Consider the following 23,089-nt stretch of genomic DNA (forward strand, 5'->3'; position numbering starts at 1 on the left):
AGAAAAGAACCATCAATCTCAGTTCCTCTTTAAATGGAAGTGATGAGGAGTTTACATTTAGTGGAAGTTGTAGTGTGGGCTGGATGACRCCATTGCTCTTGATATGGTGGTAAACTTCTGCATGGAATGAGTTTTGATACACAATAATGACTTTGTTCCCTCTCTGTAATATGTGTGTGGCCTGTGTTGAATTGCATGTATTTATTTCAGAAAATTTTCTTCAAACTGCAACAACAAGTTAAACCAACCCAAAATAAGCTACTATCTTTGAAGGATCAAACTTATTATGTAAATACACTGTAGACAATTGTTTAGTTTTTTAACAATTCACATATTCACCTTGATTTTATAATACCATCTGATAGCCACAAAGAGAGAGAAAAAAAGAGTTCAATCCAGAAAATGTTGGGAGTGAATTCCCCTCTATACTGTAAAACCACTACATTATTAGTATACCTGGGTCATTCCAAGAATAGAGCGCCATTTTCTAAACTTGTTAAAACATTTCTAGCTTATCTATTCATGACTACCACAGCAACACATTACCTAGGGCTTTACAATGATGGTGAAAACTCGGGCACATTTTGGGGTGAAGTGGGTGAAAATATTCATAGAAGTCCAACAAACATAACGTGGGACATGCCAAAATGGGGATTTTCAGAGAAAACACATTTATTTGAATGAAAACACACTACTWTTRGAATTTCTAACATGGTTTAGTGTAGTTATAGACGTACTGTATGTTATCCAACTCTTAAATTGAGTATTCTATCAACATTTACAGACAATGTGACAACGACATAAAAAGACACTCTGTTTGTGGATCGACACACCTATATGAAGCTCTCGCTGACGTTGTTGTCGTAGGAACGGATGTTGTCAGAGCCCAGGGCTGTCTTCATGTGGTTCCAGAACAGTGGCTGGGCCTGAGGGTTCCTGGGCCAGGACAGAACAGACTTCCTGCAGAGCCTCTTCCTCAGCTGCAGGTACTTCAGCTTGGGAAACACCTCGTCCAGCAGAACCAACACCGCCACGTCCAACTGCACATAAGATAACAGATAAGACAGTACAGACTGAGTGAGTGGTAGGGATGTTGCCTGTTGTTTGTTTTGCTTCATTATGAAGATATTACTTGAATGTAGCCTACCTACAGTTGAAGTCGGAAGTTTAAATACACCTTAGCTAAATATATTTAAACTCAGTTTTGCAAAATTCCTGACATTTAATCCTAGTAARAATTCCCTGTCTTAGGTCAGTTAGGATCACCACTTTATTTTAAGAATGTGAAATGTCAGAATAATAGTAGAGAGAGCGATTTATTTCATCTTTTATTTCTTTCATCACATTCCCAGTGGGTCAGAAGTTTACATACACTCAATTAGTATTTGGTAGCATYGCCTTTAAATTGTTTAACTTTGGTCAAACGTGTCGGGTAGCCTTCCACAAGCTTCCCACAATAAGTTGGGTGAATTTTGGCCCATTCCTCCTGACAGAGCTGTTGTAACTGAGTCAGGTATGTAGGCATCCTTGCTCGCACACGCTTTTTCAGTTCTGGCCACAAATTTTCTATAGGATTGAGGTCAGGGCTTTGTGATGGCCACTCCAATACCTTGACTTTGTTGTCCTTAAGCCATTTTGCCACAACTTTGGAAGTATGCTTGGGGTCATTGTCCATTTGGAAGACCCATTTGCGACCAAGMTTTAACTTCCTGAYTGATGTCTTGAGATGTTGCTTCAATATATCCACATMATTTYCCTMCYTCATGATGCCATCTATTTTGTGAAGTGCACCAGTCCCTCCTGCAGCAAAGTACCCCCACAACATGATGCTGCCACCTCCATGCTTCACGGTTGGAATGGTGTTCTTCGGCTTGCAAGCCTCCCCCTTTTTCCTCCAAACATAACGATGGTCATTACGGCCAAACAGTTCTAGTTACATCAGACCAGAGGACATTTCTCCAAAAAGTACGATCTTTGTCCCCATGTGCAGTTCCAAACCGTAGTCTGGCTTTTTTATGGCGGTTTTGGAGCAGTGGCTTCTTCCTTGCTGAGTGGCCATGCAGGTTATGTCGATATAGGACTCATTTTACTGTGGGTATAGATACTTTTGTTCCTGTTTCCTCCAGCATCTTCACAAGGTCCTTTGCTGTTGTTCTGGTTGATTGATTTGCACTTTCGCACCAAAGTAAGTTCATCTCTAGGAGACAGAACGCGTCTCCATCCTGAGCGGTATGACGGCTGCGTGGTCCCATGGTGTTTATACTTGCGTACTATTGTTTGTACAGATGAACGTGGTACCTTCAGGCTTTTGGAAATTGCTCCCAAGGATGAACCAGACTTGTGGTCTACAACTTTTTTCTGGGGTCTTGGCTGATTTCTTTTGATTTTCCCATGATGCCAAGCAAAGAAGCACAGTTTGAAGGTAGGCCTTGAAATAAATCCACAGGTACACCTCCAATTGACTCAAATTATGTCAATTAGCCTATCAGAAGCTTCTAAAGCCATGACATCAATTTCTGGAATTTTCCAAGCTGTTTAAAGGCACAGTCAACTTAGTGTATGTAAACTTCTGACCCACTGGAATTGTGATAGAGTCAATTATAAGTGAAWTAATCTGTCTGTAAACAATAGTTGGACAAGTAATGTCCTAACCGTCTTGCCAAAACTATAGAAAGATAGAAATTTGTGGAGTGGTTGAAAAACGAGTTTTAATGACTCCAACCTAAGTGTTTGTAAACTTCCGACTTCAACTGTTTTTTAAWTWTTTTTTTTAATTTCACCTTTATTTAACCAGGTAGGCCAGTAGAGAACAAGTTCTCATTTATGACCTGGCCAAGATAAAGCAAAGCAGTGCGACACAAACAACAACACAGAGTTACACATGGAATAAACAAATTTACAGTCAATTACACAATAGAAAAAAATCTATATACAGTGTGTGCAAATGAGGTAGGATTAGGGAGGTRAGGCAATAAATAGGCCGTAGTGGCAAAGTAATTACAATTTAGAAATTAAACACGGGAGCTCCCAATAACACACAAACGCATTGCAAGTCTGACCTTTTCATCCAGCAGCCTCTGCTGCACCATGTAGAAGGCCTGGCGAGTCACCCCATTTACTCTGCTAACTCTTGCTCCCCCGCCGCTTGCCCCGCTTGTCAGCACAAACACGGTCTTCATGCTGCTGTAGACAGCACTGTGAAGATTCTCGATGCAGGACAGACCTGGAACCCAATCTCTCTCCTCCAGGCAGAGACAGAACCTCCTCCGCCCCACGTTCTCCAGGTGGACCAGCAGCTCATTGTAGACCCAGTCTCTCACTGCGTGGTTGCCCGTGTCGAAGACCACAAAGGCATCATACTGACTCTGGCAGTTTGCCCCAGGCAGTTGGGAGTAGCCCTTGTGTCCTGCCCACAGCACCTGTTTGTTACAAAATAAATACTGTAATGTAGATGTTCAACATATGGACACATAAACACAACATTGATTTACAGCTGGGCCATTCAATTATGGTCTTCTAATCAGGGACTGATCGTGCACTGGGAAATCATATTCGTGAACTATCTGGTAAATCAATGACATTACTTGATCAATTAACTACCAGGGAGGGAATACAACACAACATTGATGTTTAGAAGTACCTGGAAGCAGTACCAGACATCCCAGCCGTAGAGGTGCCTGAGTAGGGGCAAGGCAGTGAACACCAGAGTCAGGAAGGTAAGAGAGAGGAAGGCCAGGCTGCCATAAATTTCCTGGCAGGAGCGGGGGTCCATAGACAAAACACTAGCTCCTTGCTGCGACTCGGGGAAACCACAGTGTACGCCAGTGGTAAGAAGGAGGATCTCCACCTGGCTGGCACGCAGGAAGTCCGCAAACCAGGAAGTGTCGCAGGAGCAGTCAAAGGGGTTGGCATGCAGAGTGAGCAACTGGAGGGCACTGCCGTTCCTCAGTGGGGCAGGGAGGGACTGCCGATCCAACAGCTTGAGTTTGTTGTGGTTGAGGTAGAGAAAACGCAATGCCAATGCTTGGCTGAAAAAGTCTTCGGGGAGAAAGCTGATCTGGTTGTGACTAAGGTCCAGAAGGGTAAAGTTTTCCTGAAAATGTATGACTTTGTCGGGAAGTTCAGACAGATAGTTAACACTAAGGTTAAGGTGGCATAGTCGGCCGAGTGCTGTGATGTTCTCCCAGGGGAAATAGTTCAGTTTGTTGTTGCTGACCCGGAGCACCTTGAGGCTGACAGGCAGGTTACAGAAGGCTGCTGGTGAAAGAGACCTCAGCTGGTTCCTGGAGATATCTAGGTAGATAAGGTTGGTCAGGTTCTGGAAGAAGGTGATGTAGTCGTTGCTTCTAGTGTCCCACATGATGTCCAGGTTGTTCCCAGAGAAATACAGGTACCTGAGGGAGTCGCTGTACAATGTATGATCTATCCGCATCCCAATGCTGTTGTCAGACAGACTTAACGCCTCCAGATTAGGGAGGTTCTTGATGAACTCAAAGCGATGGCCCATGCCTCTCATTAGGAAGTGAAACTCATTGTTGCTGAGGTCCAAAGCCTTCAGAGTGGCATTGAGCTCCTTGAAGGCATCTCCATAGTACAGATCTATTCTGTTGTGGGCCATGCTGAGGTACGCCAGGTTGTCCAGGTGGAGAAACTGTTTGCCGTTTAAGCTCTGGCTCATGTAGTTGTAAGAGAGGTCCAAACAGACTGCCTTCTCCATACCTAGGAACAAACTGCCATTGAGGGTGAGGATGTTGTTTTGGGAAAGGTCAAAAGACATGGCACCATTGCAGAGATTATTTTTGAAGAAAAATATAGTTGGGTTTTGAGTGCACTCATCCTCCAGTATCGCCAACGTGTTTGGCCCTGGCTCGGCTGCAGTGACTACTGGACCTGGATGATGCCAGRGCTCATCTGGGACAGCCTTCCTGTCACTGAGCAACATGGGTGGGTTCTGAAGTTCCACTGTGGCATACCGGTTCTGGTTCTGAAAGCTCTTAAAGGACTTACACACTTTGGACTGAGTAGAGAAGGATGGGAGAAATTCCAGCATGTTCTGGGAAAGGTCCACCCTCACCAGGGCTGGTAGCTGGGCCAAGGCACTCAGATTACAGGATCTGATGAAGTTCATCCGCAGCTCAAGAACCTCCAGCCAACGGAACTTGGCCAGAACCGCCACACTTTCCTCTGAGACCATATGGAAGAAGTTCCCACTGAGGAGAAGTGTTTTCAGGCCAGACATCTGGGTCACGTTGGGAGACAGCACCAGCTCCTTGAAGGTTGTCATCGGCTCATAGTTGTAGATGAGGCTGATCCAAATGAGCCTCTTCAGCTCTATGAAGAAGGTACCGGTACGTATGGCAATGGCCAATAGGTTGTCCGATAGGTCCAATCCCTCTAGGTGTACCAGGGGACTGAAGAGGCCCTCTGGGATGTTGCGGAGAGAGTTTCCCCTCAGGCTGAGGAATTTGAGAGAGTTGTTCTGGGCGTAAAACGCATGTGGGTTGATGTCAAGGGGGGTGTTGTTGAAGCAGGGGAAGCAGGGCTGAGCAGCATGGTCACAGCGCTGGCAGTTCCAGCCCAGGTTGAGTTTACAGAGCTGGGTCAGATTGGCAAACGCCCACTCATCCAGCACAGAAATTTTATTCTCATTCAGATCCAGACTCTTCAGAGAGGGAGGCATTCCTGGAGGGATGGATGTTACGTTGTTAAAACCCAGGGTAAGGTATTGCAGCTGGGTAAGCTCCCTGAAGACTCTCTCGTCAATGTGGAAGGACTGGTTGCAGGGGTTACCATAGTAGCAGTTCATGGTGAGTAGCAGCTGCTTGAGGTTTGGTGTGCCGAGGGGCTGGGTTATGTTGTAAAGGTGGTTAGACTCCAGATTAAGGACTTCCARGCTGTCAGGTAGTCTGGGGAGGGGAGAAGTGAGGCTGTTTCCTTCCAGTAGGAGGGTGCTGAGGTTCTTAAGACACATGAAGGCATCCTTGTGGATCTCAACATGGCACGAGGGAGACCCCAAGGCCCTCATATGACTAGGGAGACAGTTCCTTGTCATGCTCAGTTTCTGGAGGTTTGGAACCCCAGAGAATGCATCCTTCCCTACCTGCTGAATCCCAGTATAGCTCAGGTCAAGTGAAAGGACAGAGGCTGAGCAGATCACTGGGATGCGGGTGAGCGCCCTCCGAGAGCAGTTCACCACACTGGAGTCTGCGTTGCTGTCGCAAGGGAAGAACTTGGGATTTATAGTTCTAACAGCTGGTGGTAGTAGACATAAGCAGAGGAGAACTCCATATCCCTGCATGACCTGGACCAAGAGAAATAAACATTCGTACCACAAAATATATCTTATTTAAAAGTCAAATAATAACTGCACAGAAGTACAAACAATGAAAGTTGATCACAGCAAGTCCCAGCTATGGGCAATGTTTAAACCAGGTCCAAGCCTTATCAAAATGGGTTTCAGACGCTAACTGCAAATGACCACACGACTGCAAATACAGTACAATCATGAGACAACCAGTATAAAACAGTAAATTCTGGTACATTAATAATAGTATTCAAATTATGAGTATTCACCTCAATGTAAAGTTTTCATGGCCTTGCACAGATATTAACTGGCATATTAGAAGTGAGAATTACACTTACCGTGGAAGGTTTTGAGCCTCAATAACCCACTGGAGGTAAATTATAATGAAACGTGATGTTGTTTCGAATGGAATAGACCGATGCTTTATTCCAAAACAAGTTTCTGCCAACCTTTCCTCCAAATAAAGCATCCCGTATCGAGAAAGAAAAGCCTTGAATGACAGACCAGATGTAAAAAGACTAGTTTAAGTACCAGGACTTATGTAACACAATTCAGAAATGAAGAAGTGAAACCTTCCCAGACAGATGTCTGTCAACTGACAGGGCTTTTTACATAATGAAAATCTGAAATGGCATGTCACCTCCCCTGTCTATCCTATGATCAGATATCAAATACACAGGTACTTAAAAATGACATTAAAAATAATAATTTATCAATATTTTGTGACATACACCAGATAGCTACAGTGAAAGGTGTTGTTTTACAGGTTTAAAACTTGACCACCYTTGATGCATAACATTGCAACATTACAACCAATTATGTTTTATGCCTTTTGAAAAAAATTAAAGATCCATACATAAAATATCCAATGGCTATGGTAGGCTGCAAATCCTTTTATTCAGCTGAAGCAAGCCTACACATTTTCTTCGGGAAATGTACCTTTTCTAGTTTAGTCATATTTATCTTAGCTACCTTAGAAGTGTTTACTTTGCAGGGTGAGTAGAAGTGGTGGAAAAAGTACTAAATTGTCATACTTGAGTAAAAGTATAGATACCTTAATAGAAAATGACTCAAGTAAAAGTGAAAGTCACCCAGTAAAATACTACTTCAGTAAAAGTTAAAAGTAAATGTAATTGTTAAAATATACTTTTGTATCAAAAGTAAAAGTATAAATCATTTCTAATTCCTTATATTAAAAATAACACACCATTTTCAAAAAAAAATCTGGATAGCCATGGGCACACTCCAACACTCAGAATTCAATTACAAATTAAACATTTGTGTTTAGTAAGTTCGTCAGATCAGAGGCAATTGGGATGACCAGGGACGTTCTCTTGATAAGTGAGTGAATTGGACCATTTTCCTGTCCTGCTAAGCATTCAAAGTGTAAAGAGTAGTTTTCGGTGTCAGGGAAAATGTATGGAACAAAAAGTACATAATATTCTTTAGGAATGTATGAAGTAAAAGTATCAAATGTCAATAGTAAAGTACAGAAACCCCAAAAAACGACTTTAGTACTTTACACCACTGCTGACTAGCATCTATTGAGTTTGCAATGTCCCAAACATTGGATGTCCAAATCAACTGGAAGTACTGCATCTACAAACAAATTTAACATAATCTAAAATAAATATTTTTTCCAAAATGACTGCGATTCAAATTATTTTGATTCACCTGATTCGATTAATCACAATTGAACCGAATCTCAAATAATAAATGGCAAAGTGAATCGTTCATTTTGTCAGAAATAATTGTTTAAATGAATAATCTGATTCATTCCAAAATTGAATCAACTTATTCGCAAGTGTTGGTGGAAAGTTTTTTGGGACATGACGAAAACATTAATATATGCTAATAACAGCTTAACAGTTAACTACAGTGTACAATACATGTTTTGAATTGGTTACCTAAATACAGTGGTGTAAAGTACTTAAGTAAAAATACTTTAAAGTTCTACTTAACGAGTATCTATACTTTGCTATTTTGACAACTTTTACTTCACTACATTCCTAAAGACAATAATGTACTTTTTACTCCATACATTTTCCCTGACATCCAAAAGTACCCGTTACATTTTCAATGCTTAGCAGGACAGAAAATAGTCAAATTCACACACTTATCAAGAAAACATCCCTAGTCATCCCCACTGCCTCTGATCTGGTGGATTCACTAAAAACAAATGCTTAGTTTGTAAATTAAGTCTGAGTGTTGGAGTGTGCCACTGGCTATCCATAAATACATTTTTAAAAATTGTGCTGTCTGGTTTGCTTAATAAGGAATTTGAAATGATTCATGCTTTTAGTTTTACTTTTGATACTTAAGTGTATTTCAGCAATTATATTTACTTTTGATACTTAAGTGTATTTAAAACTAAATATGTTTTTACTTTTATTCAAGTAGTATTCAGACCCCTTCCACATGTTGTCTTATTCTAAGATTGAGTATTAAAAAAAATCCCCTCCTCAATCAACACACAATACCCCATAATGACAAAGCGAAAACAAGTTTTTAGGAAAAAAAACAAAAACAGAAATACCTTACTTACATAAGTATTCAGACCCTTTGCTATGAGACTTGAAATTGAGTTCAGGTGCATCCTGTTTCCATTGATAATTCTTGAGATGTTTCTACAACTTGGTTGGAGTCCACCTGTGGTAAATTCAATTGATTGGACATGATTTGTAAAGGCACACACCCACAGTGCATGTCAGAGCAAAAACCAAGCAATGAGGTTGAAGAATTGTCCGTAGAGCTCCAAGACAGGATTGTGTCGAAGCACAGATCTGGGGAAGGGTACCAAAAAATGCCTGCAGCATTGAAGGTTCCCAAGAACACAGTGGCCGCCATCATTCTTAAATGGAAGAAGTTTGGAACCACCAAGACTCTTCGCCCTGCCAAACTGAGGGAGGTGACGAAGAACCCGATGGTCACTCTGACAGAGCTCCAGAGTTCCTCTGTGGAGATGGGAGAACCTTTCAGAACGACAACCATTTCTGCAACACTCCACCAATCAATATGGTAGAGTGGCCACTCCTCAGTAAAAGGCCCATGACAGCCCGCTTGGAGTTTGCCAAAAGACACCTAAAGGACTCTCAGACCATGAGAAACAAGATTCTCTGGTCTGATGAAACCAAGATTGAACTCTTTGGCCTGAATGCCAAGCGTCACATCTGGAGGAAACTTGGCACCATCCCTACGGTGAAGCATGGTGGTGGCAGCATCATGCTGTAGGGATGTATTTCAGCGGCAGGGACTGGGAGACTGGTCAGGATCGTGTGGAAAGATGAACGGAGAAATGTACAGAGAGATCCCTGATGAACACCTGCTCCAGAGCTCTCAGGACTTCAGACTGGGACAAAGGTTCACCTTCCAACAGGACAACAAGCCTAAGCACACAGCCAAGACAACGCAAAAGTGGCTTTGGGACAAGTCTCTGAATGCCCTTCAGTGGCCTAGCCAGAGCCCGGATTGGAACCTGTTCAAACATCTCTGGAGAGACCAGAAAATAGCTGTGCAGCGACGCTCCCCATCCAACGTGACAGAGCTTGAGAGGATCTGCAGAGAAGAATGGGAGAAACTCCCCAAAAACATGTGTGCCAAGCTTGTAGCGTCATACCCAAGAAGACTTAAGGCTGTAATCGCTGCCAAAGGCGCTTCAACAAAGTATTGAGTAAAGGGTCTGAATACATATGTAAATGTGATATCAGTTATTGTAATACATTTGCTAAAATGGATAAAATMATTTTWATGCTTTGTCATTATGGGTGTTGTGTGTAGGTTGATGAGGGGGAAAAAACTATTTCATCAATTTTAGAATGAGACAGTAAATGCACTCTACCTTCTGCTGCAACGTCCAACTGTCTTTCTCTCCTTGAGCAACAAACAGCCCACTCATCTCGCACATATGCAGGTGATGCACACAAACAGACGTGTTTTCCGATCCTGGCTGAWATGTGGATTTTTATTTGATTGATAAAACAGTAAACTGTGCCTATACATTCCATTAACAGAAATGTTATTAATTAACTTCCATGACTTTTCAGATTTGATAATTTCCCCAAAACTTTTCCCGGCACAGAAAACATTTAACAATTCTGTGACTTGAACCCTGCCTTGGAGCAAATTAAGGTTAAGTACCTTGCTCAAGGGCACAGACAGATTTTTCACTTTGTCGGCTCAGGTACCTTTCAGTTAAAGGCCCAACGCTCTAACCGCTAGGCTACCTACCACCCTTTGTTCAATATATACCACTGACAAAACCTCATCTTTCCATGTTCTCCCAGTATCATAGTGCAAAATGATGGAAGGAAAAGTGGCAATGAGGGACATATTCAACATATACAGTTGAAGTCGGAAGTTTACATACACTTAGGTTGGAGTCATTAAAARTCGCTTTTCAACCACTCCACAAATTTCTTGTTAACAGACTATAGTTTTGGCAAGTCGGTTTTTCCAACAATTGTTTACAGACAGATTAATTCACTGTATCACAATTCCAGTGGGTCAGAAGTTTACATAYACTAAGTTGACTGCCTTTAAACAGCTTGGAAAATACCAGAAAATGATGTCATGGCTTTAGAAGCTTCTGATTTGAGTCAATTGGAGGTGTACCTGTGGATGTATTTCAAGGCCTACCTTCAAACTCAGTGTCTCTTCGCTTGACATCATGGGAAAATCAAAAGAAATCAGCCAAGACCTCAATTTTTTTTTTTATAGACCTCCACAAGTTTGGTTGATCCTTGGGAGCAATTTCCAAACGCCTGAAGGTACCACGTTCATCTGTACAAACAATAGTACGCAAGTATAAACACTATGGGACCACGCAGCCATCATACCGCTGAGGAAGGAGACACGTTCTGTCTCCTAGAGATGAACGTACTTTGGTGCGAAAAGTGCAAATCAATCAACCAGAACAACAGCAAGGACCTTGTGAAGATGCTGGAGGAAACAGGTGCAAAACTATCTATATCCACAGTAAAACAAGTCCTATATTCACATAACCTGAAAGGCCGCTCAGCAAAGAAGAAGCCACTGCTCCAAAACCGCCTTAAAAAAGCCRGACTACGGTTTGGAACTGCACATGGGGACAAAGATCGTACTTTTTGGAGAAATGTCCTCTGGTCTGATGTAACAGAAATAGAACGGTTTGGCCATAATGACCATTGTTATGTTTAGAGGAAAAAGGGGGAGGCTTGCAATCCGAAGAACACCATCCCAACCGTGAAGCACGGGGGTGGCAGCATCATGTTGTGGGGGTGCTTTGCTGCAGGAGGGACTGGTGCACTTCACAAAATAGATGGCATCATGAAGTAGGGAAATGATGTGGATATATTGAAGCAACATCTCAAGACATCAATCAGGAAGTTAAATCTTGGTCGCAAATGGGTCTTCCAAATGGACAATGACCCCAAGCATACTTCCAAAGTTGTGGCAAAATGGCTTAAGGACAACAAAGTCAAGGTATTGGAGTGGCCATCACAAAGCCCTGACCTCAAACCTATAGAACATTTGTGGGCAGAACTGAAAAAGCGTGTGCGAGCAAGGAGGCCTACAAACCTGACTCAGTTACACCAGCTCTGTCAGGAGGAATGGGCCAAAATTCACTCAACTTATTGTGGGAAGCTTGTGGAAGGCTACCCGAAACATTTGACCCAAGTTAAACAATTTAAAGGCRATGCTACCAAATACTAATTGAGTGTATGTAAACTTCTGACCCACTGGGAATGTGATGAAAGAAATAAAATCTGAAATAAATCGCTCTCTCTAACATTATTCTGACATTTCACATTCTTAAAATAAAGTGGTGATCCTAACTGACCTAAGACAGGGAATTYTTACTAGGATTAAATGTCAGGAATTTTGTTTAAATATAATAGTTTAAATATATTTTAAAAAAAGACATGTTTTATAGCCAAAACATGTTTTATTGATAGAATCATCAGAGAAAGATCCCTGGTTGTTACAATCAGTATAAAGCATCTGTAACCCTGGAAAGCACCATCAGAATGAACGTAATGAGTACAATGTGTAGTGTAGACCTTTCACCGGGTGTTACCATTACTTGGTCCATAATGTTAGCTCAAGAATATTCAAAGTACTTTCTTTCTCTTCATATTATGATCACATTAATCACAATTTAGATGATGAAACTATACGGCTGTTTAAKATCTTTCTAAATAAAAAGGTCTTCGATCATTTCTGAACGGCAGTACCCATAGCCCTTGTTTAATCATAGGCGGAACCTTTTGAAAGTTGAAAATAAGGATTAGTGTTGCTAAATGACAGGCAAAAATCAATGTGTTTCAACAGTTTCATATTTGATATAGGACCAGATRACGTGCCATCCTTCAGAAGGTGTAATTCCAAAGCTATAAACTAATGCAGATGCTCTAATCACAGATGACTTAGTGCAGGTAGTCTACAGTACCCTCAGTGCTTTGGCCTGACCCTCACACCGTTATTATACAGATTAACATCCTGTTGTTAGCATGCTAGAGCTATCATAGGGTTAGCGTGCTAGAGCTAATGGTATCGTCACAGAGACAGGTGCTGGGTCACCCAGAGAGCGATGTTCATGAAGCCATCAGACTCCGCGTCCACCTTGGACAGGGAGTGGTTGTTCCCAGGGTACCATAGCAACCTGAAAGAAAGGCATCCAGGCGGAGTTAAGAAACTAGAGTCAGCTAATCATGAAGTAAACAACAACAACAACATCGGGCTGACAAGAAAGACCAACTAAGAAAGACCATGGAAGCGTGAGGCTAAACTTCTGTTTTGGTGCTGCAGCTATCACGTTTATAGGAGATTGAAGCTCACCCATGCACATGCAAAGATACTGTGTAATACTGAGTGCATTATCTTGCATAGCATTCATCTGCGGTTCATCCCACTGCTCGTGGCAACGTCAAATCACTGAGTCTCAGTTTAAGACAATATTTTTTWTWTATTTTTTTTACAAATAGGAAGAGGAGAATCTGTTTTTGGCAAGCACCCCCATTAACTGGTTAGCTGTTGATTACCTTTACTTAACGCATACGAAGTACTTCACTGTCTTTATTCTGATATGTGACCACCACACCACTAAATACTACATTACCCAGCAGCCAACAGCACAAAGGCAGTTTACTCACCGCACTGGGACTTGTAGTGCCTTCAAGGCTCTGTAGTACTCAATTCCCTGCTTAGGGGGCACACGCTTATCATCCTCTCCCAGAGTCAGCAACACAGGAGTCTTCACCTGAATGGCGACGACAGTCACATACATTGTTACAGTCAACACACAGACACAAGGCCCAGAAAAACAAGGGTAGAGAGACAGCAAAGCTTTTTTCACCTGCATTGGATCAGAAAACTAACAGAATGTGAAACACACAGTCCGCTGGATAACACACACACACCTGTTTGACATGTTTGATAGGAGACTTGTTTAACATCTGCTCCCAGACTGCAGGGTCAGGCAGGCAATCTGTACTGTAGTTATAGCCAGCCTCCACCATACACCTGAAACATACCCACACGTTGGTTAACCACACCTTATAGAGAAAAGGGAACAAAAAACAAATAGTATGGATTCTATCATATCTAGTTTCCCTTCTTGTTGTTTGAATTACTGACTGCTTCCTCTCCATAGAGAGACACAGACGACACATCCCGGCAAGCCTATACAACCCCCCTAAGACTGAAGTGCGTATGTTTCTCTCTGTATCCACCAACCTGAAAGTAAACGTCATGGATGTCAAGCCTATGTGGTAATAACTAAGTAGATGATACCTGTATCAAGACACTCACTGTCCTGGCACTGAAACAAAACATGAAGCGGACCGAACTTCTTTAGGAAAATATCCCTAATGTTGGAAACATGTTGTCACCCAGAGTCACATGTCTTTATTTTCCAATTTATAGCACACAATATTTTACATACAGCAGGTTTTTAAAGGATTTTTTTCTATGGAAAATATACTGTGATACTTGTATCGTCCCTATGAGTTAGCGGATGTTTGTGTGGGCATGGTAGTGAGAAAGTGTGATTGTACCAGTCTGGGATGTCGGTGCTCCCGATCATGGAGGCCAGGTTGATGACGGGGTTCCGAGCCACGCAGGCCTTGTAGAACTCTGGGTACTGGCCAATTAGATGACAGGCCACGAATCCGCCGTGGGAACCCCCGGCAACCGCAACCTTCTGCTCGTCAAACTCCCCGCCCCTCAGAACACTCTCCACTGCAAACTAGAGCCAGAAACAACAGCATGATGAGAGGGAGGGTAGAGAGAGAAGTGAGAGAAAGTACACGGGAGGAAGCAGAGAGGTTTGAGAGGGGAGATGACAGAGACTACAAAAATACTGTGAAAATGAAACGTCAGAGTCAGACAGAGACTGATTCTAGGGCTGAATACTATAGACCAGGGATGCACAATATTCGGTGAACTTATCGGAATCGGTCGATATTAGGTAAAAATGCCAACATCGGTATCAGCCGATGTCTAGTTTAACGCCGATGTGCAAAACCAATGTCAAGGCTGACGTGCATATCTATATAACGTAAGTACATGACGTAATGACGCCACGTAAAATGTTGCACTGCACATGCAACACAGCATTCCTAACTTAGCCCACAACGTCTGCTGTGTGGATCGAGCAGTCAACAAGTCGAGCAGTCATTTGAAATGGAATTCATTGTCCTTGACAATCAACCGTTCTGTCGTGGGTGATGTTGGCTTTCGCCGACTGGTCGAGCACCAGTACACACTACCAAGTGCGCCATTTTTCCCAGATGTTGCCCTACCGGAGTTACTAAGTAATAGCGTCACTGCTATTAGCTTCAAGACTGACATTTGGACCAGCGATGTCAGCCCCATGAGCATGACGAGTCTGACAGAACAGTAGGTCGTCAAGGATTTCGTACCGCATGCTCAGAATGTGCTGGTTGTCATACCGCTGCTGCCATTTCAATGGCATTTGAGAACATGTCTGAAACATGAACACACTACCTGACTCCATTCAAACAACTGACTAAGAAATAAGCTTATCAACTGCGCCTGCAGCAGATGTGATGCCTTCTGTCATGGCATTGAAACGCCTGCTCAACAAAACTGCAGACACAGGCTGTGAACAAGCGATTCGGTGGCATTCTCTCTTTACTGTGTAGGCGAAAAATGTAATATCTGTGCATCACTACTATAGACTATTAAGCCACACAATGATCTGAAAAGACTGTGTGGTGTAACTCGTGTTTCTGTACCTGAACATCCTTGACGTCTTGAGTGCCCACATTACCAGGTAGAGAGAGGATACTGTCCTGCCCGTAGCCTATGGAGCCGCGGTAGTTCACTGAAAGGACACAAGTGAGGTACAAGTGAACATTTCAACCCCCCAACAGCTTCCCCTGTTGACACTAATCTTGCTCAACCAGAAATGTTTTTTGTTCGAATGGAGCTATTATTAAGTCACTCCCCCAAAATTATTTTGAGGTAGGGTGGCATTTTACCTTCAGCCCCACTCTCCCCTACACACTGCAAATTGCAGAGCGGTAACGTGCTTAATGATGCCATCGCTATAAACATTCCCTCCCTATGGCACTTATAACTTGAATGTACCTCAAGAGGAATATTTCTCTCACATAGAACACACAAGCAGACTAGGTAAATACATAAACTATTCTATGGGGTTGTCAGATTTGTTTTATTCATTACTTGTTTTGCTTGCAGAGGAAAAGTAAATGTGGACTGTTGTAGCATCTTCAAAGTGCACCTCGGCAGAAATATGTTTTCACGTTTCAGATGTTTTGGGTGTGGCGGCAACGATTTTGCCATGGCGTAGCGTGACGACTGCAATGGAAACACTGTTACCATGTCAGTGTTAAAACACCATAGTAAGCTACGCCTGTGATCCCTGGTAGCAACACCGACTACCTGCTCCTGTAGCTAGTTTCCTCTACTGGAGTCAAACACACTGGCTCGGTGTAGACAATATGGTGGGGGAAAAGGCTGTTCATCAGAACGTCTGTGTATGCCATCCTGATGCAGTACAAAATTATAACAATTAAACAAAAGAAAATGACATTTTGAGTGTGGATCCAACTTTAATAAATCGGCCTGTGGCTTGATGATCCCTCTCTAACCCCTAACCAATCCCACTGGGCACAGTCACCAGTTCCACGTCTAGTTTTGATTTACATTTGATTGAGTTGTCAACTAACTGGAATTCAAATTGATAAAAACAAAAAAAATGACCAACTCACTGGATCAAAAAAGACAAGACAAAAACACGAAATTCCTTCACATTGATGACTTTTTGCTAAGCCAATCAGTTTTCCACAATGATTCAACGTCACCACATTGTTTCCACGTCAAGATTTTCAATCTATTATGCAGATAGAGACATAATAAACTGTAGCTCTACTCACCCAGTAGGATGGCAAAGCCCATCCTGCACAGCACTGAGGAAGACAGCAGCCAGTCTGCTACAATCACAGAGTGAGGACCACCTGAGAGAGAGAGAGAGAGAGAGAGAGAGAGAGAGAGAGAGAGAGACAGAGAGAGTGAGTGAGAGAGTGAGTGAGAGAGTGAGTGAGAGACAGAGAGACAGCGACAGAGAGGCAGAGTGAGAGAGAGAGAGAGAGAGAGAGAGAATGTAGCTACACACACACACAACAAGCTCCGGGGTGAAGTTTCCCCTAGGTACAGATCTAGGATCAGCTTCCCATCCCCCAACCATAACCGTTAGAGGGGGAAAGTCCAAACTGACCCAAGATCAGCATCTATGAGCAACTTCACCCTACTCCCCACAGCCGAGCAGGGGCACACACACACACACACACACACTATATGGTGTGTAAACTTACCATGTGGGGTGACTATGAGTGGCAGTTTCACTCCCTCCTTCACATCCTTTGGTTTCAGCAGGAGGGCATCAAAGTCCAGACCAGCTACATAACAAGGATAATATTAAATCACATTTTATTTGTCACATACACAGGTTTAGAAGMTGTTACTGCAGGTGTAGCAAAATGCTTGTGGATTCAGACACATAGGAGAGGATTTACTGATAATTGACATGCTAGAGAGAAAAAGTCCAACTGTCAGAGTGGATGTTCTTACGGTATTGGCTGTTGTCCTGCTCTGGGGGTGGGGTGAAGTTGAGGATCTGCCAATCGATATCAGGCTGGGTCTGAGACTCCTCCAGCATGACCCAGTCCACCTCCTCACTAGAACCACCCAGTGGCAGGAAGCCCACCCTCTAGCCWCAGAAAATGAGGTAATTAATAACAAAACAATAGACAATGGGCATTAAACAGACGTTACTATCCAAAGCGAGACATTTCAATAATGTGTCTATTTTACTGCAAAGCATTGTCAAGTAATACATAACGTTTATTGAGTATGTATATGTGTGGGCGTGTCTACATTACCAGGCTGGGGGGGCAGTTAGGGGAAGACCAGCTGACCACCATCAGGTTTCTCTCGATGGTCAGCAATGACCAGCTGCCCCCTGGAGACTCTACAGGGGAACACCACAACAACGTTAGGACGTCAGTCAGAATGTTAGAACAGCAACAACAGCCCGAGAGCTTTACAACTCAGAGACCGTATGTCAGTGGACGGACTAGGGGSCAGGGGACTGTGACCCCACTCACTTGATGTCAGAGAGGTGACGCTCCCTGTGGTCGTTTCCACCAACAGCAGATCCTACAGGAGACAAAACATGTCAATATGATTTGATTGTGGCCATACATATGGCAGAATTAATTMTACTAATTATCTATCATCAGTGTCTAGGGGTGGTTACCTTGCGGCTGCCCTGTGGACAGGAGACCAGGATGTGCTGGCTGTCAGCTGACCAGCACAGAGGAGACAGAGACGAGCTGTAGATCCCGGCAAAGCCATCTTGAACACACAAACAGTTAGGATAAAGAGAATACACTCGCAAAGTGCCTGTAATTATTTGAACAAATTCTACTTTACAAAAAAGAAACATTTCCTTACCCTCCCTGGGCCTCTTTACCACGTCCACCACCACAGAGGTCCTCTTGGTGTACCAGTCATACTACAACACACAGCCATCAACTCAAGACAGGACGTATATTCCAATAGTATTCAAATCATTTCTCTAATTGGGAGTAGTTGGATATGTTTTTCTCACTCACTCACCATACAAAGCCTGCTACACTGCTGATGAGGTCCGTAGACAGCACACTCCAGATAGATAATCCTGCACTGGTCTGGGCTGAGCTTGGGGGAACACACAGCACTGGAGCCTGACGAAAGCTGCTCTGAGAGAGGGAAACACAAACAGACTTCTAGAAAATACTATTGGTCATGTATAGCTCAGAGTGAAATACACTTACCACACTGTCCCCCAGTCAGGTCAACATAGAACAAGGAGGACCTGAATTAGAAAACACAGGGAGGGAGAGAGTGAGAGGCCTTTACTGGATTTAAGAGCTGCTACTTATAACCACCACTCTGATCTGACCAATCACAGTGCTCACCTGCGGTTGGGCGAGTATTTGAGGCCCAGTCTGAAGGGCTCATGCCACCAGCCCACGAACACCACGCCTGTGTCACTCGGAGCCCAAAACCCCTGCGGACACAAGTTATAACACTGGTACAGCACATATATGCATTGCAACACACACACACAGAAGTGGCACCCAGCAACACACACACAGGGTACTGACCTGGCCTGGCGAGATGTTATCTGGGACTCCCTCTAGCACAGAAACGTTGCTACCCTCGATGTCCAACACACACAGCACAGGAGAACTCTTACTGACCAAGGTCTCCCCCCAGTCCTCGTAAAACACAAACTGCTCCCCCTGCAGGACGGGAGGAGCAAACACACAGTATGGTGAACCAAGACGTTTTAGTTAAAAGCAGGGGAACAGTTTATCATTGGATCAATCCTCCTCCTTACCTTTGTGGTCTCCTCCTCCTTGCCCATTTTCACCCCCTCCTCTTCATCAGCAGGAGAACAGGACTCAGGAGACACTGACTGTATAGTAGAGATGGAAGGGAAATAGACCAAATGAGGAAATCACTAACACATTTTGCAGTGAAGTTCATTAGCACTGCATTGTGTTCATGTTTAAACTTTAGGTGTGTGTGTTTTGAAGGCCAGACCTGGAAGAAGGACTCTGCCTTGAGTCTCTTTCTCTCAGCCACATACAGCAAGTGAGTTTCAGAGTGGGACCACACCAGGCAGCCAAACTGGTCTGGGAACAGATATAAATGAACAGGTGGGTCAACCAAAGAATGTGCCTGATATACTTTGRTGTTAAGGCCTTCCCACGCTGTACGTCAGATTCAGTATTTTATGACTATTACATGTCACACTGTGCGATGTTACCAAATTAATATCTTGCCATCAACCTGGCCAGATTGTACGATTTGCTTCAGTTCCCTCATCACATTCTGTGACTGGCTTGCAAGGCTACGTAAGCTGATGTAGGCTACGTCAACTGCAGCGGTGGATTTGACCGGAGCATGTGCCAGCACCAGTAGTGCATGCCTCCCTCTATGCTTATGGGCGAGTGAAGAGAACTGCAGCGGTGGATTTGACCGGAGCATGTGCCAGCACCAGTAGGGCATGCCTCCCTCTATGCTTATGGGCGAGTGAAGAAAGTTCAGAAAAACAAAGTATGCATCTTAGAAATAATTCACACAAACTTTATATGTCCGAACTCCAAATCAAATCGGCTTCCTAAGAATAACAGTTGCGGTGGTATTATTTTGATTCAGCGATTTTCCCCAAGGCGTGTACATTTTGTCTGGGACGGCCAAATCGTGGCATAAGACGGCACAAATGGTGCAGTCTGTTCGGGTCTTCAAGGAAAACAACAGGTTATTGTGTGCCAGTAACAGAAGAACTTCAGGAAGTCTCTCATATACAGAGACATTACATTGGTGTCTCACCGTCTTCATARACCTTTCCATGTTTCTTCAAGGCTGTCAGGTTGATGCTCTTCACTTTGATGTTCTTACTCCAGATCTGAGGGGTCACCGAATGGAGGAGGGGTTAAAGGGAAAAGAGGGTCAGCTGTCAATCAAAATGAGTGAAAGAGGTTTAGGATATAGGTGCAGGGGGGTTGCCCCAACATAGGCACTTATCCAAGGTCAGTTGGGCAGACAGATGGAGAAAGATAAAGAGAGAGAGAGACAGACGGAGAGACAGACAGATAGATAGGAGACAGACAGAGAGAAAGAGCGAGACAGATAGGAGAGAGAGAGAGAGACCCTCACCTCCAGAAACTGTTTGTCCTCTCCTTTGATGTTGCTCTCTCTCACCACCGCTTTCATGTCTCCTGATGGAGAGTCTTTACTCAGCAACCTGACACAGAGAGAACATGAAATCAACCACACACACACAGAACACACTCATGTGTCAAACTGTCAAATGTCCACATACTCTCCATTGATCTCTGTGCAGTTTCCTGAAGGTCCAGAGTAGACCACTGACTTGTCGTCGTGAAACACAATGTACTGCCGACAGAACTTGACATTCTCGTTCCTCTCCAGATCCCGCTGACTCCATTCTAGGGGACACAGAATAAAAGGCATGAAAACCCAAACACAGACCGACGAACAGAGAGACACAGACAGACCGACACACACACACACACCTGTGTAGATGTTGCTGTATTTTCCTCCATACTGTGATGTTATGACTGGCCCTACGTCCGCTCGGGTCAGGGAGGGAAACAGGCTCAACTCCCGGTAGAGTTTGGAGATGTCTTCCGGATTAGTCATTACCTTTCCACACACAACAGATGAGGAACTTGCACATCGCGTCAGGGATAAACAATGTCTCACAACCCGCATTGATGAGTTCATCTTTTACTGGTTGTCTCTCTTGACCCTGGACTGARACAATAGTGGTAGACTGGCTTGTTTACTAATTGCAATAGTCAGTGCAGCATGCAATTCCTCTGTCTCACTACATAAGTAACAATGAAATCTTTATTAACACTGACAGGCTTTGTGACAAAACAAGATGCAAGGTTATCTAGYTAAGGAATATGACTCTTGTTGGTTACTGGCTAGTAAGTTCAGTAGCTATACAGTTGGCTGGCTAGCTAATTATTCTAAAATAACAACCTCCTATCACTCCMTAGTGAAAACAAATATTATTCTAGTTTTAAATTATTGTTTGTTAAGTTGARCACGCTATATCCAACATAACTAAAGTTGCTTACTTGACTGACCAGGAAGTGCTTTCTGCGCGTCACCATAAGAAAGCTACCAGAGCTAGCTAAACCATGACTGTCTAATGCTACACCGCAGACATTATAGCCCGTATCTCTGCCTACACGAGCTGGAAAATAAATAGTTAGCATTTCAAATTCACTACACTAGCTGGAAAGAAAGATAGCGAACATACGGTAGCTACTTAGATTAACGTAGCTAGCTAACTAACGTTAGTACATAATGGGAAGTTGGACAAGCAAGTAGCTAGGTTAGCAAGGTAGTACATAATGGGAAGTTGGACAAGCAAGTAGCTAGCTTTGTGTAAAAGCTCACATTAAATTAAAATAAACTGGAATTTAACACACTGATAGCTATTTAAAACTTACTTGGGACTCCATCGCGGCTCTGACTGATAGACAGCTCTGCGTGTAGTCTCGTTTTTTTTCTGTGATATTAGGCAGGGTACACCAGGGTTGCCATGTTGTTAGTTTTCCTGTAAATTGGAATAATTTGACAATGACTGCGTTGGATGGGAGCGGATCACTTTTGTCAAATCGGTCACCGCCTTTCAGTGTGTTGCATTTTGGCAGTSGTGGAAAAAGTACCCAATTGTCATTCTTGAGTAAAAGTATAGATACCTTAATAGAAAGTCACTGAAGTAAAAGTGGAAGTAACCCAGTAAAATACTACTTGAGTAAAAGTCTAAAAGTATTTGGTTCGAAATATACTTAAGTATCAAAAGTAAAAGTATAAATAATTTCAAATGTCTTATAATAAGCAAAGCAGATGGCCCCTTTTTCTTGTTTTAAAATGTACAGATAGCCAGGKGCACTCTCCAACACTCAGACATAATTTATAAAAGATGCATGTGTTTAGTAAGYCTGCAAGTTCAGAGGCAGTAGGGATGACCAGGGACATTCTCTTGATAAGTGTGTGAAATTGACAATTTTCCTGTCCTGCTAAGCATTCAAAAAATACCTTTGGGTGTCAGGGAAAATGTAGGGAGTAAATAGTACGTTATTTYCTTTAGGAATGTAGTGAAGTAAAAGTTTCTCAAAATATAAATAGTAAAGTACAGACASCCCCCAAAAACTACTTAAATGGTACTTTAAAGTAGTTTTACTTAAGTACTTTACACCACTGCATTTTGGGGATACAGATTTTCGTTCTTCTGCCTACATATCGACAGCATGAACTTTACAAAAATAATGTGATCAAAGGTCATGCAGTTTTGACTACACGTTTCTGCAGTGGCTTTTCATCAACTTCATCCTGCAGCTGTAGCGGACATGAGTCGGTCACGATGCGGTGATAAGGTAGCCCGCCTTCGAACTTCAAAATCAGTGTCTGCCCTCACTGAGAGCAGTTCCTCTTTGTCACGTCGGTTGCGCCCGTGGGAGACGTAGGTTCATATCCCCCGTGTTACACATACTGTGGGAGGGTCTATTGTCAACCAATCTTTAGTGTTTTTRTTTGACCCACACGAACGTAACCAAAGACATGACTACAACCGGAACCAACTTTGATATTTGAGGCTCTCTCTCTGGTTATACATGTACACATATATGATTTTAGTTTGTGAGTGTATGATAAGGTTGTTGGAGA

At 43.1% G+C, this 23,089-nt stretch overlaps 2 protein-coding genes across 3 annotated transcripts; both read right to left on the minus strand.

Moving 5' to 3' along the window:
- Window positions 1-646: 646 nt before the first annotated feature.
- Window positions 647-6,729, minus strand: tlr9 (toll-like receptor 9). The gene is made up of 4 exons (XM_024142507.2): window positions 6,643-6,729; window positions 3,641-6,301; window positions 3,060-3,419; window positions 647-1,040 (listed from the first exon to the last, which is right to left on the minus strand). The coding sequence occupies exons 2-4, from the start codon at window positions 6,296-6,298 to the stop codon at window positions 834-836; spliced, it is 3,225 nt and encodes a 1,074-aa protein (XP_023998275.1). The 5' UTR covers window positions 6,299-6,301; window positions 6,643-6,729; the 3' UTR covers window positions 647-833.
- A 5,767-nt stretch (window positions 6,730-12,496) lies between these two features.
- On the minus strand, window positions 12,497-22,008 carry apeh (acylaminoacyl-peptide hydrolase). Of its 2 annotated transcripts, none has more exons than XM_024142508.2 (23): window positions 21,871-22,008; window positions 20,920-21,049; window positions 20,706-20,832; window positions 20,540-20,627; window positions 20,213-20,288; window positions 19,421-19,512; window positions 19,215-19,292; window positions 18,979-19,116; window positions 18,790-18,881; window positions 18,646-18,686; window positions 18,449-18,570; window positions 18,284-18,344; window positions 18,087-18,184; window positions 17,935-17,986; window positions 17,710-17,798; window positions 17,399-17,537; window positions 17,143-17,226; window positions 16,705-16,785; window positions 15,541-15,629; window positions 14,338-14,528; window positions 13,702-13,804; window positions 13,435-13,541; window positions 12,497-12,944 (listed from the first exon to the last, which is right to left on the minus strand). In XM_024142508.2, exons 1-23 carry the CDS (start codon window positions 21,880-21,882, stop codon window positions 12,839-12,841), a joined length of 2,196 nt encoding a protein of 731 aa, XP_023998276.1. In that variant the 5' UTR covers window positions 21,883-22,008; the 3' UTR covers window positions 12,497-12,838. The 2 variants fall into 2 exon arrangements, with proteins under 2 accessions (XP_023998276.1, XP_070297042.1); XM_070440941.1 differs by having other exon boundaries at window positions 20,920-21,160; window positions 21,871-21,960.
- Window positions 22,009-23,089: the final 1,081 nt, after the last annotated feature.

Source organism: Salvelinus sp. IW2-2015, unplaced genomic scaffold (genome assembly GCF_002910315.2).
Source record: "Salvelinus sp. IW2-2015 unplaced genomic scaffold, ASM291031v2 Un_scaffold3216, whole genome shotgun sequence".
Classification (NCBI taxonomy): domain Eukaryota; kingdom Metazoa; phylum Chordata; class Actinopteri; order Salmoniformes; family Salmonidae; genus Salvelinus; species Salvelinus sp. IW2-2015.